Source organism: Mirounga angustirostris, unplaced genomic scaffold (genome assembly GCF_029215605.1).
Source record: "Mirounga angustirostris isolate CCGP_5_RB_7025 unplaced genomic scaffold, mMirAng1.0.hap1 SCAF_3, whole genome shotgun sequence".
In the NCBI taxonomy this organism is placed as follows: Eukaryota; Metazoa; Chordata; class Mammalia; order Carnivora; family Phocidae; genus Mirounga; species Mirounga angustirostris.
In genome coordinates, this window is record NW_026991711.1 from 31,090,274 (window position 1) to 31,103,948 (window position 13,675).

The following is a 13,675-nucleotide window of genomic DNA, read 5'->3' on the forward strand; positions in this document are numbered from 1 at the left end:
TAATTCTTAACACTCAAAATTATTATGAGACTCCCAAATGCAGATGCAATTACAATAGCTTTCAGTTAATACCTGCATTCAGTCAGTATAGCATATCAATCAATCAATCAATAATGTAGAACTCAGTAAATTTGCTAGTGAAAAGTTTTCAGACAGAATAGTCAAGGAGGGAATGTTCAAGATTTGTCTCAGCATAACCACAAAATACCTCGAAGCCAAAAAATTTTTTAAAAATGAGAAAAAAGTTACTGAAGCAAGCTGTTATAACCATTTGCCAAAGACCAGTTCCCCACTGAGAAAGGCAGACAGTGGTAAAACCAACTCACCAGACTTTCCATAGCGCCTGATATCCATTACTAGGTTTCCAGTTTCTTTAGCATTAGCCATGGTTGCTTCCCACTCTTTTGTGTCCTTATATGAAAACTTGGTGTTGTTAATAGCAATAATTTCATCATCTACCTGTAGCTGAGAAAATTCTGCTGGGCTACCTATATAAAGCAAAATAAATAATACAACCAATAACATAAAATTCCTAACAAAAAAAATTCACATCCTGCTAGTCATTGCTTAGAGAAAAAAAAAAATGACTTTTTAATCCCAACTAACCATTCTTGGATTTTTCAGGTAGAGCAGAATCAGGAATTTTTTTTAAGTTATCAAATATTTGAGTACCTACAACATACAAAGCACCAAAAGCATTTTTCATTCTATAGTATGTATCTTCATTAACATGTAAAGGAGGAATAAGCTCATCTGTTCAATAAAATTTCTTTATTACCTTCCTAAGAACAAAGAAAATTTTAAATTATTTTTAAATTAAAGATGTGAAATACATTGTACTTTAATTGAGCTTCCAAATCCAAATGTACTCTGGAATGGATAAAAAAAAAAAAAGCAAGGCTACTTAAAACTGTTTACAATTAGCACTTACCGTTATCTAATTAAACAGTCTTTTTGAATTTTCAAAAAAAATAACTAGAGTTAGCATGCAATTTTATATAGCTAAAATATGTAAATGAGGAACTCCTCTTAACTACAATAGGTTAATTATAGCCTCTGTGGTAATATTTTGCTCAGGGTTCTTGGGACTGACTTGGTAGAACCCTGGGTGGGGGAGGGGCACTCCTTTTGTATAAGTCCTGAAGCATCCTGAGGACTCCATGGGCTACAGATATATTAGGATGCTCAGAAAACACCAATTTATTATAGAGCATATATATATCCACCACAACCACGGCCAATCATGGACAGTTCTTTCAAAATTTTCAGTTAAGTGTTGCACGGAATCATTTCCAAATATTAAACCAAAAATTTTGACACATGAATTCTGTAAAGGTCACAAGATTAAGATTCTACAAAACTAAAATTAATTAGGCAAGGAGAAGAAACGGTATTAGTCTCAGGGAAAAGGATGCATCTCCTCACTTTACTCCTATATTTTTCACATGTGTTTTCTCCTCCTATATCACATAAACTAATTTCTGGAGGGTTTTTTGAACAGCATAGGATAACAAAGGGAAGAAAGTTGAGTAGAGCCAAATCTATGATTTACCTGCTTCGACTGATGCAACGAAGATCCCAGAAAAAGCCCATTTTACTGTAAACCCAAAGTCAAGACCGCTCCCAGGCGTCTGGTTTATGCTGATTCTCATATCACTGAACTGATCCTGAAAACAAACACGAAACGGTGGGATCAGGTGTCCCTGGCACCCACATGGAGGAAAGTCTATCCATGAAAGAAGGGAGGCCACATGCAAGGTACACTTGAATTATTTCATGATAAACCAGAAGCATCAATCTTTTTAACTTGGGTTTGGTAAAACCTTCGTTTATATACATATCAATGAGTTTATTATTTTTCTGCTAAAACAAGAGAAACCTTCACGTCAACAGATGTTTTTCTTCACATTCGTTAATAATCAGCTGGGCATTAATAAGGCTTGGGCATTTGCCCACTACACAATTGGGTTTAATTTATAGACCATTTGCTATTACCCAGGAAAGGAGTGAGAAGGCATGTTGTGTATGTTGTTTAGTGGTACAAACTTGCTATTAGTAAATAAGCCCTAGAGATCTAATGCACAGTACAGTGAACATGCACAACACAGTATTATAATCCAACTTGCTAAGAGACTATAACTTAATTATTCAAACCACTAAAAAGAAAGGATAATTATATAAGGTGATTGAGGTGCTAATTATCACTACATTGGCAATCATATTACAATATATAAATGTGTCAAATTAACATATTGTACACCTTAAATTTATACAATGTTACATATCATATATTTCAATACAATAGCATTTTTGGAAATGCAAAAAAAATATTTAAATGCTTTTTAAAATGCCACCATACTTATTAAAAAGGTATCTCCGACATTTAACATATTTAGCTGCATAATTTCGAGGGGTTCATCGACACATGACTCAGGTACGTGTAGAGCTCAACTAGGACGGGGACCACCCCCTAATGGGCACCTGAAGTTTTGGCAAGGCGACTGTTTGTCCCATTGCTACATGAAGATCGAGGGGTGAGGGCAGAGCTGCCAGACAAGCTGCAAAATGCAGAGCTACGTCATCTCTGAGGAACCAGGGTCAGATGCCAAGAGGACCCCTACTGAGACACCGAAGCAACAAGTCACAACTTCTTCGAAGTCACATCAGCCACAACAAACCCCAGAACAACAGCCTCCCAGACAACAGACCTCTATTTCCAACTCTGTCACTATCCTACACAGCAACAAATGCTCAGTTTCACAGACTTGCAGCCATTTTCCAAAACAAATGTTTTAAGTTGTAAAATACACGACGTCTGTGAAAATTTCAATTGCCTTTCATAATTTATATGTTTTGTTTTGGGTAAAGAGCAGACATGAATTTCAACTTGAAATTCCCAGCCTAGTTTCAGTCTTTGATTTAAAATAATTAATAACTTAGACTTACTGTTTAAAAAGGAGAAGTTCTCCCTAAAGTCACTTTATTTTCCAGGAAAAAAAGACCTACAAATTCTCCAGTTCAATGTGGCAGTTAAAACCGAGCCTAGGGCTAACTGGGCAATTCATAAAGCTTTATGCCGAAGTTTTTTGACCTCTCGAACAAGTTTAAAACCCAAGTGACTCTATTCTACAAAAAAACTGATATTATGTAAGAATTAGAAAGAAGGCAAGGAAGGCACCGAACCAAGAACTTACTACATTCTGTGGACACAGAAATACTATAAGAATATTCACTTATTCATCTGGTCAACATACACTTATTGTACATCTATCCTGTATAAGACACGGGGCTTAGTACTTGGGAAATAAAGATGGATTAGGCATGGTCCTTGCTCTCGAAAAATAATTACTGACTCTTCCCAGAGTTGAGTATGGAATTATTTTAAGAAAAATCTGTAGCTAATAATACAGAAAAGTTTTCATCAGAAAGCTTGTAAAGCAGTTTAAATACAGGAACCCTCATGCAGTTAGTGAAAACATGTTAATAATCAGCCTGATGAACACCAATCTCCAGAATAAAACTCTGCTATGAATAGAAAAAATTAGTGGTTAGTTCTTCTCTTTAACCGAAACTACCATACACTTAAATTAGATATGACTCAATGAAAATAAGTGGTCATCTTCACTACACTTACCCTCCAAAAAAAAAAAAAATTTTACTTAAGGCCAAGTAAAGCACAGAATCTACTGCTATATAATGGGAGAGGACAAATGATAGGTTAGATATGCAAGATGCTAATTGATGTTTTTTATCTTGAAGAATAAAAGACAGGATGGAGTTTTAATAAATAGTCTCAAACTACATAAAGAATACTTTGTGGGAGACAGCAAGTAAACATTATCCTTTTCTACCAAATATAGGATAAAAGAGAATGAGCTTAAGCTATAGATGAAAGAGTCTCACAGCTTTATTAGACCAGAAGAATTGTCTCACAAAAGGATATTCTTGCCTTGGAAATAAACCTCCACTTGACCATATTAAATAAAAGAGCAGATAACCACCTCTCTGAAACAGTTAACAGCGGACAGCCTCACTGTGGCTAAGCCTGGCAGACTGTAGGTGTGGGGGTCCTTAGGACTGTAGACAGGCAAAGGAGAAAAGAACCACAGGAGTGATTACAGGTCCATTTCTATCAATAACCAGGTGACCTCAGGCATGTTTCAGAGTCTGGCAGGGTCTCCTCTCTCATAATGACATGGATTTGCAAGCTTTTTGTTTTGCAAAACCCTATTTTCAAATGAAAATCTTATGTAGACCAGCTCCCTCCCAAACCAATACATAGAAGGGATTAGAATGAATAGCTATAATTTCAATTACAAGCTATAATTTCAATGGCGTGACCTGCCCATGATGGCAGTCCCTCAGGCATCTCTCTGGAATCCTAGGTCCTTGAATTAGATCAGCCCATAGACTCCTTGCAGGGGAACATATCTATAATTATAGTCAAGCACAAACTGTTCAACAGTGATTTCAGTTAGGATTTCTACTTCCTTATTTATCTCTGCAAGATACATGCCATGTGAGTAGTCCACAAAGGATCCATGCCTCAGAAGACGATGATGGGGGAAGTGCTGCTTGAACTGGATAGAACCAGAAATATAAATTCTTAAGGGAAATCTAGATCCCTGATGACTGATAAAGTGGTTCCAGTTGTCTATGCCAGAAAAGATAAAGTATGGTTATCAACATATCACCATTTAAAAATAATTTCCCTCAAATTAGATCTGATTTATACAGAAGTACAACTGAAAGGTGAGCTTTTTAGACAAAAACATGATGATTTATCTAGAGAGGCAATGGCAAGATTTAATTTTAGGACATCTATGAATTTAGACTTTCCTATCACCAAAGATGAGAACTGATGAAAAACAGGGCCAGTCTTACGTACTAACAGGTCAAAAAGCTATTTTCCCCAAACTTTTTCAATTAGATAAATGTGTTAAGGGAAGCCTACTGAAGTTGATAAAATTAAACAAAACACAAAACACAGATTTGGGCTCTACAGTCATAAGTAACAGAGGAAATAGATCAACTTTGATTTTTGCACACATGATTCTTTTGCATCGTTTTTTCAGGGTGCGAGTGGGGGGAGAACTTAAGTGAGTGACCCCCCAATCATGGTGCTGCTCTGGCCCTGGAGCCACTCTCCTTCAGGAAAGGCACATCTCTACCTACTTCATCCACTTCTCCATTCCAAGAGGCAGGTGGTATTTCCAGTGCCATCCCTTAACCCATTTCAAGTTTATCTCTTTCCTACCAAATCCATCATCAGTCCTCCTCCCACCAGGCACTACACCAACTCTTCTTGCTTTCAGAAACTGTCTTCTGTGTCACCCATTATCCCACTTTCTCCCGTCTTTTCCTCCGTCTGTCCCACCACCTCACAGTTTCATGAATGTGGTCCCCTGCTTGCTCTCCTATTCTCACTTTTTTGTCATCCCTGAGCCAGTCTCCCGTCTTTTTGACTATGAGCTTTCCTGAATAACCTTCCCTGCTGTGTCTTCAGTTATTGACCCAGCCCAATATATCCAAAATTAAATTCAGGATCTTCCTCCCAAACCTACTCTTTTCCACCTCTTGCTTCTCAAGTATTGGTCAGTTACATCACTATCTGACCAGATGCCCAAGTTAGCAACACCGGGGCCTCTTCCTCCTGCCTTTCCCACCCCGCCCCCGCTGCATCCATGCATTTAATAAAGTGCTCTCAAGTCCTCCATCCATAAGTCTATCCTGAATTATCCCACCCTTTGTTACTCTTCAGGTTACCATGTTAATTTAGAGGGGAGACCATAGTCCAAACTATTGCGGCCACCTCCCAATTGGCGATCCTGCCTCCGTCCTTCTTTCCCTCCATCTTCTACACAGCTCCCAGACTGTTAGTCACAGAACATGCCAATTATCATTACTGCACCCTGTTTTAAAATTGCTGGTAGCTCCTTACTGCCTATTGGGTAAATTTCAAACTACATTTCAGAAAACCCACATTTCTGATCCAGTTCTGGTAAGTTTAAAAAACTATATAGCTTTCCTCAAAAACAATCTTAAGAATGATTTTATCTTTATGCAACAGAAGATATTTCAGTCCCTGTTGGCTCTAAAATTCTAGAGATACAGCAAAGTTAAGTCAACATTTGGAGACTTAACTACACATAAGGCAGTTCTCAAATTGGGAGTTTGTCATATTTCCAAAAAATTAGGGTCAGAGAAATTACAGTCGTGGCCTAAACACTTAACCAGCCCAGGGCAATTTATGTAACTTCCAAATTGCCAAGTATTTCATTGCTAAATGTGGGGATAATACCACCTACTTTGAAAGGTTATTGGGAGGATTAAGTGAAACACTTCAAAGGTGCCAAGGTACATGCCCCATAATTACTTTCTCTTATGCATGGAAACAATGTTATATAGGATATATATGCTGGTTAAGCAATTTCCAGGTCAGCTAAAGAAAGTCCTATTTAACGCTCACATACCTAGCTCTAAAGCCAAGAGAACGCAGCATTCAACGAGTACTTTCAGATCCAGGTACTGTGCTAACAGTGATGGGGGCATGCTTGCTTCCTGCCCTCCCGGGGAGTAGGGTCTACAGAAGAGTGTGGGAGGAAGCTGGGATAGCATTATCCCTGGGTGCTATTCAAAAGGGGCCCCATTGCAGGCTTGGTGACTGAGAAGTAAACATGTAAAAATCTTCCTTCCTTCCATCTGTATCATCTGGCTTCTGGGTAGCACTTTAAAAAATCTGGGGCAGAGGTTCTGAAATGGGGATTTGGATGGAGTTTGAGAGAAGAGGGCTCTGACAAGACAGAAAAGGAAACAAAACCCTGTCAATGAGACCAATCGGGGGAAAATAATCAAAGCCACATCTGTGAGGCAGATGGAGGAGGATGAAGAGCTCTGGGCTCACACTCTCCCCTTGCCTTGGGGTCACCCTCACAATTGCCCTGGCAGGCTGGATCAGAAAAAGGGGGAGGAAAAGAAACAGTGTCATAAGAGAAGTAGGGCAGAAAAGGGAATGGGAAGGAATGAAACCCCACCTGGGCAATGGAGATGGGAAAGAAATTTCTGTGGGCAGATTTTAAATGAGGTTATATTAAGTTCTTTTTCTTCTTAATGGCATGGACCACCTCATGACCACAATTCTGTAAGAGGCTCCTAACCAGTTTCTGCACCCCCAGACTTTGTTTCCTTAAAATAATTCTATGTAACAGCAAAGTGCTTAGAGTCATCAAATACGCCTTAATCTTAACACTCCTACATTAAAAGAGCCTATGAGGACCTAAATTACCTGCTGGATCAAGTCCATACTTCAGTTTGGTGATCAAGGCCTTGAATGCAATTCAAGTCAGTAAAGACACAAGTGACAACTATGTGTAAAGGCTGTAGAGGGTACAAAGAATACCAGTGAAGGAGAAACGATGAACATTTGGAACGAGGAAGAATCCAGCAAATGAGACTTTCACCAAAGGTGAAAAGTTCAGTTCCAACTAGGGCAAGAAGAGGTCTTGATTCATGAAGGAAGTGACCCTCCTAGGCTTTGAGAGAACAGGACGACTTCACAAGACAAACATGGGTGAAATTAGCATTTTCGAATCTGGGAACAATAAGAACAAGTATGTATGACATGTTGAAGAAAGTGTATGCTGTGTTTAAGAAAAAGCAAGCAGTGTTGTGTGGCTCGGTCACCAAATTTCAATTCTTTTGTGGTGCAGGCGACCTTTAGTTCAGAGTGCCTGGTTACGAATCCTGACTCCACCACTCAGGACCCTGTAACGGCCATGGACAAGTCACGTGACTGCTCGTGCTTCAATTTCCACAACAGCAAAACAGGGATACACAGTCCCTGAGGACTCAGAAATCGCCCAAGAAGCCCGTCGGCACATGGCAAGCGCTCAGTAAGCAGCTGTTACAGCACTACAAAGGGGGCTCGGGACCAGTGTTGAGGGGACGGAGTGCTCCCCTGAGTGCTTTGAACTTCACTGAACAGACCACAGATATTTTTATTTTTTTTAATTTTTTTTTTAAGATTTTTTTTATTTATTTATTTGAGACAGAGAGAATGAGAGAGAGAGAGCACATGAGAGGGGGGAGGGTCAGAGGGAGAAGCAGACTCCCTGCAGAGCAGGGAGCCTGATGCGGGACTCGATCCAGGGACTCCAGGATCATGACCTGAGCCGAAGGCAGTCGCTTAACCAACTGAGCCACCCAGGCGCCAGACCACAGATATCTTTAAATGGTGATATGTTGACCTGTCTTTTAGAGATTATCTTTGTTAACATGGAGGCATATTTCTTTGTTGTTCCCATGCATCTTGACAAACATATATCTAAAAATAATCTCTTCAGCTTGCTAAAATCCTTAGCTATCATTTTTTTAACTTCATTTTTAAAGAATTGGAAATCTATAATTAACATCCTAAGTTTCAGTGGATGAGAACAGTAGCCTATGGTATACTTGGAGAACATAAGGTACCAGTGGGTGAATAATAAAAACAGAAGCAAGGTGGCTTTTGTTTTATGGACGTACGCACGTGTTTGCTTTCACGTTTTCAAATAGCAAACCCGACAAAACAGCCTTATTAAAGTATTGTGCACTTGGTGGTAGAACGCCCTCAGGGTGGCAGCTGACTAGTCGCATCCAGGGATTAAGAAAAGGAGGCTAAGTGTGGTGTTGGGTGTGTTTCAGGTTATTGCAGTTCAGGAGAACCTGAATTAACATGGCATGGTTTCAGGTGTCATCGTTAATGGATTCATGCCCCTTTGAAATGGTATCCTACCAAGCAAAATAAGGCTTTGCCAAGTCGAGTGGTTGGAACTCCCCCGCATATGTATAGATCACACGGTGACTTGCCCATCTCGGAGTTGCTCGGTGTGTCCACTCCTACACTGTGGACAGGGCTACTGCTCAGGTAGCATCACCTGCTCTTGTCACCGAGAAGGAGCTTTCTGCCTCGGGAACAGTGCTGTGAACATTACAAGATAGCCCGGGACGAATAAGTCAAGGGTGTTTGTAATGCTCTTCCAAGCGTTTGTCCAAACTCTATAATTCTAGGTATTCAGAGAAGAGAAAAATAAAAAATAGTGTGTTGGTGAACATCTAGATGTTTTGGTAGCTTTGTAAGTGTTCTTCGGGTCTTCCTTCTCCTTCTTACCTCACACCTACGCCAGTAATATCCTTTCATTTCTTCCTCCAGAATCTCCCATGGCGGTCTTCTTTTCTGTCTCTGCTTCCGCTAGCCTAATGCTCAGGCCCTTTCCCCATCAGTGCCAACGCTTTGTAAATCGTCACCTGTATCTCTGCATTCTCTGCAAGGCTGGTGTTAGATCGACTTGCATGATGCCAGGCTACACTTGGTAATTTCTCTGCTCCAGAGCCTCTCCTGGCACTCTGTGGTCTGTTCAGTGAAGTTCAAAGCACTGGGTGCTTATCTGGGTGGCTCAGTCGGTTAAGTGTTTAACTTTTGGTTTCGGCTCAGGTCATGATCTCATGGGTGGTGGGATCCATCCCTGCATAGGGCTCCCTGCTCAGTGGGAAGTCTGCTTGAAAGATTCTCTCCCCTCTCCCTCTGGCCCTCCCCCACTTGCATGCTCACATGCTCAATCTCTCTCTCTCAAATAAATAAATAGATCTTAAAAAAAAAAAAGTCACAAGAAGGTTAATATTATAGGGAAAGAAATGCCATGTCCCTAGAGGCCAGCACATAGCATGTGTACCAGTTTCCCCTCGTGGTCAGTTAATTTCCCTGAGAAGGGGCTTTTATTACTCAATTACCTGTTAGACCTAAATCTGTAACCTCCCAAGTGACCCCTACATCTGAACCAAGGACTGCTAACCACTAGAAGTATAAGGCAACTGTTGTTGAACTGAAGAGTAGAGAGAAAATAACAGCCAAACCCTAAAAAGATAGGTCCAAAAAGCCTCAATACACACACATCACAAGGGTTATCTGGATCTATAAACGCAAAGGTGGAAGAGGCCTACTTCTTCCAGATGTGCTAAAAATAAACTGCAATATCGTTTTCCACATTATCAGCCCAGATAATAATGCCTAGAGGTTAGAAGCATGGTTTCCAGATTTCAATACTCATGTTTCTGAGCAGTGCGTGACAGGCAGCCTTCCCAAATTCACCTGCAATCCCGAGACCTCCATCTGCGGTGAGCTTCCCCCTTCTCCAAACGCAGATGTTAAATCGGCGCCAGATGTTGAAGACAGTGTGGCTTGAGAAGTGGCAGCCTGGTCCTGGGAAAGTGATGAGAAGGAGGGTGTAGGAGACTGCAGCCCCCTCACACCTTCTCCCACCACTGCTCGCTCTCTCTCACTGGACTTGCTGGAAACAAGCAGGCTTGTGTCAGGTTTCTGCACAGAGGTGCTCACCAAACTATTCCGTGTTCTCTTAGCATCTTCTACATCTCCGTTAAACTTCCAAGCATCATCCATCTAAAAAGGAAACGCCATTTTAAGGTTGGTGTCATTAGATTTCTGTTTAAAAAACATATACATTAAATACTTTAAAACTATAGAAGTAACATACCTCCCACAGCAACTATGCCTAAAAGCTCGGAGTACATTCTTTCATGCTAACAGACAGGCACATTTGTAGTGGGAGGGGGATTTGTTTTTTACAAAGTGTTGATATTATAGACACACTGTTGAAACTTGCTTTGCTCATTTACATCACCCTGATAGGTCAATGGACAGATCTCTAGACTAGTCTTTTTAATTGCTGAACGCTCCATTGTACGGGTAGCTACCATTTATGCATTTCATATGCATTCAGTGTTGTTTCAAGTTTTCTGTAACTTCCAAAAACATTGCAACAAGTACCCACTTATTTTTATAATTGGAATATTTATTTTTATATTTTTATATAAATATAATCTATTTTTATAGATTCCCCAAAGAAGACTCACTGGACCAAAGGATATTTTATAATATGAAATTATAAAAAATAAATGTAATATACAAACTTTATATCTATTTATCTTCTCAAAAAAATTGTAGCAGTGTACTCCTAATAGAATATAGAAGAATGGCTATTTCTCTGCATCCTTGCCAACCCTAGACATTTTCAATGTTTTAAATCTTTGTCAATCTGATGTGTAAAAAGCTGTACACCTCATTCTTGCTCTCATGAGGTTGAACATGCTTTGATGTGTTTTATGTTATCAAACATTTGAACTCTCTCTTCCTGAAACTGGCTACTCATTTCTATATCCGTTATTCTACTGCTTGCCTGTCTTCTTACCAATTTGTAGGAACATGTTAAATCCTAGTTATATTAACTCTATATCTAAAACTCATTTTACTAATATTTTTCTGAGTCTGTAAGTGGTCTTTTGACTGTTACTAATGAGTCATATACATTTGATTTTTTTATGCTGCCAAATATATCTCTATTTTATTACTATAATGATTAGGACTTTCCTGACTAGTTTAGGCAGGTTTTCCTTACCTTGAAAATCTTTTCAAGTTTTTTCTTAGATTTTAGGATACTATACTGGCAGAGGTAAAAGAAATCTGAACATTGATCTTAACACTATACTGCGTCCTCTTACGTAGTTAAAATTAAAACACCCACTTTCAGCTAGGCAATACTGCTTTATTCTCAGGGCAAATGATTCCATTTTCTATATTCTTAAAAACCCCAGTATAAATAGAACCATGAGATACATTTTAATAACCACATTCAAGCATATCAAGTTCTAATAGAGCAGGTAATCAGAGAAAAATAGAAAGCTGTACATAAGGCATCTGAAAATATTTGGGTTAAACCACCCAAAATTGCTATTTTGTAGGTCAAAAAGAACTACTAGCATCTTCATATGGTTCAGCCTAATACTTTACAAAAGCTACATTTGAGAAAATACAACACTAAAAAATGTTCTGCCTTAGAAAGCAGCTTATTCATTCTTTAAAAGGTATCAGGCCTACTTTGATTGAATTTAAAGTTTAATCAGTTCCACAGAGTTGTTACATTTTAAGCATTAAATGTGTATTGAAACTAAATCAGCTGAAACAAAATGGCCCTATACATAAGTTATGCATATTTTCTACATCAAGTAGAGGTAACTCAAACTTCTACCCAAGTTCCCCAACATTTTGCTCTTGAGAACAGACTAAATGAACTGGGAACACATTTTTTACCGTGTAGGATCTTGGGAGTGATGAGATTCCCCTTGCCTGAGAGCCAAAAGGTCTCGGTGTGACCACAGATGTTAACCTGGCTGTATCAGTTTTCTGGTAACTTCTGGGGAGAGAGGCTGAAATTCGAGTCAACTCTGTTTGTGTAGTCAGTGAACGCCGAGAAGACAAAGAGTCTGGGAGTTGTTCTTCCATGGGGCTTTTAGAAGGAAGCTGAATGTTAGCGGCCACAGCGGCCTCTCTTTTTGCAAAAGTTGTAGAATCTTGTTTAGGAATTTCTGTAGAATATGCTGTTTCCTTCTCTTCCACTCTCTCGCTCTGGTAACTTGCTTCCAACATGGTCGGTGTAGGGGAAAGCATCTCTTCATTCAATACATCATCAAAGGAATGCAACCTCCTCCTCGAGGCAACTGTGGACATTTGATTTCGGGATTCCCTTAGCAGGAAGAAGCACACCATAACCACCAAGTTACGCAGGTGACACACTGAGGTGGACAGACAGAGGTTACTTGGGCAGTAACATAAAATGGACTAAGAATAAAAAGGCTACTGACTTCACACAATAACCAACACGATATTAACAGAATAGGAGGAGAAATACATGTAATTTTTTTTTAGTGCCACACTAAAAGATTGTCGGAACTTGATTCTTTTTTTTAAAGAGGCTCTCAAATATTTCAGAGGGATTTTTTTAATTGTAAAGAGATGTTAATAAGAAAATGAGGATGGGGCGCCTGGGTGGCTCAGCCGTTAAGTGTCTGCCTTCAGCTCAGGTCATGATCCCAGGGTCCTGCTTGGCGGTAAGCCTGTTTCTCCCTCTCCCACTCCCCTGCCTGTGTTCCCTCTCTCGCTGTGTCTCTATCAAATAAATAAAACATTAAAAAAAAAAGAAGAAAGAAAATGAGGATATTTTACTAAGGGAATATTCACGAAGTTTTACCTACAAGTTTATCAATCTTCCAAAATTAGCACACTTAAAATATAACTGATTGTCTGACAACCAATTTGAATCTTTCAAAGATGTGGATTCCTTTACAGGGTTGTGAGTATTTTTTCCTGTATGCAATTTAAAATAATTTAGTAAAAACAAAATACCACAAAAGACTCAGACTTCAGTTAAGGTCAAGTTAGTATATGATTTCATATAGCTTGATAGAACTTGCATGGACAATTACTACAGATTAAAGACACCATTCATATTTATAGAAAAGTTCATCACACATCCTCATCACTACCATTTAGTAGGGAATCCCTCTTAAGTGAATGAAACTGTGTTTACCATTTGCTTCTATGGCACAAAGGAGCTTTGTTTAACTTCACCTGACAGCACATTTCCTTTTTGACATTATCCTTAAAGCATATTTGCCTTCCCCCTGACCTATAAATATTCCAAGGTTTCTCACAGTAACTGCTCTACAGGAACTTTTAAATTGGACCTTTATCCTGTTCTGTTGCAATGCCAAAAATAAACCCCTTACATTTATGCTTATATTGTCTTCCTTTAAAATAGAATTTTAATCGCACCACTAAAACATG

The 13,675-nt window shown here is 39.2% G+C and overlaps 1 protein-coding gene across 10 annotated transcripts in view; it reads right to left on the bottom strand.

Moving 5' to 3' along the window:
• LMO7 (LIM domain 7) overlaps positions 1-13,675 on the bottom strand; it is a 128,263-nt gene that overhangs the window by 21,349 nt on the left and 93,239 nt on the right. For 9 of the 10 annotated variants that reach the window (XM_064585995.1, XM_064585993.1, XM_064585992.1 and 6 more), the window contains 4 exons: positions 12,143-12,575; positions 10,127-10,435; positions 1,553-1,667; positions 327-488 (listed from right to left, as the gene is read on the bottom strand). In XM_064585995.1, the coding sequence (XP_064442065.1) occupies positions 327-488; positions 1,553-1,667; positions 10,127-10,435; positions 12,143-12,575 (1,019 nt within the window). The remainder of the gene's footprint in view (positions 1-326; positions 489-1,552; positions 1,668-10,126; positions 10,436-12,142; positions 12,576-13,675) is intronic. The other variant, XM_064585991.1, reaches the window with a different exon arrangement.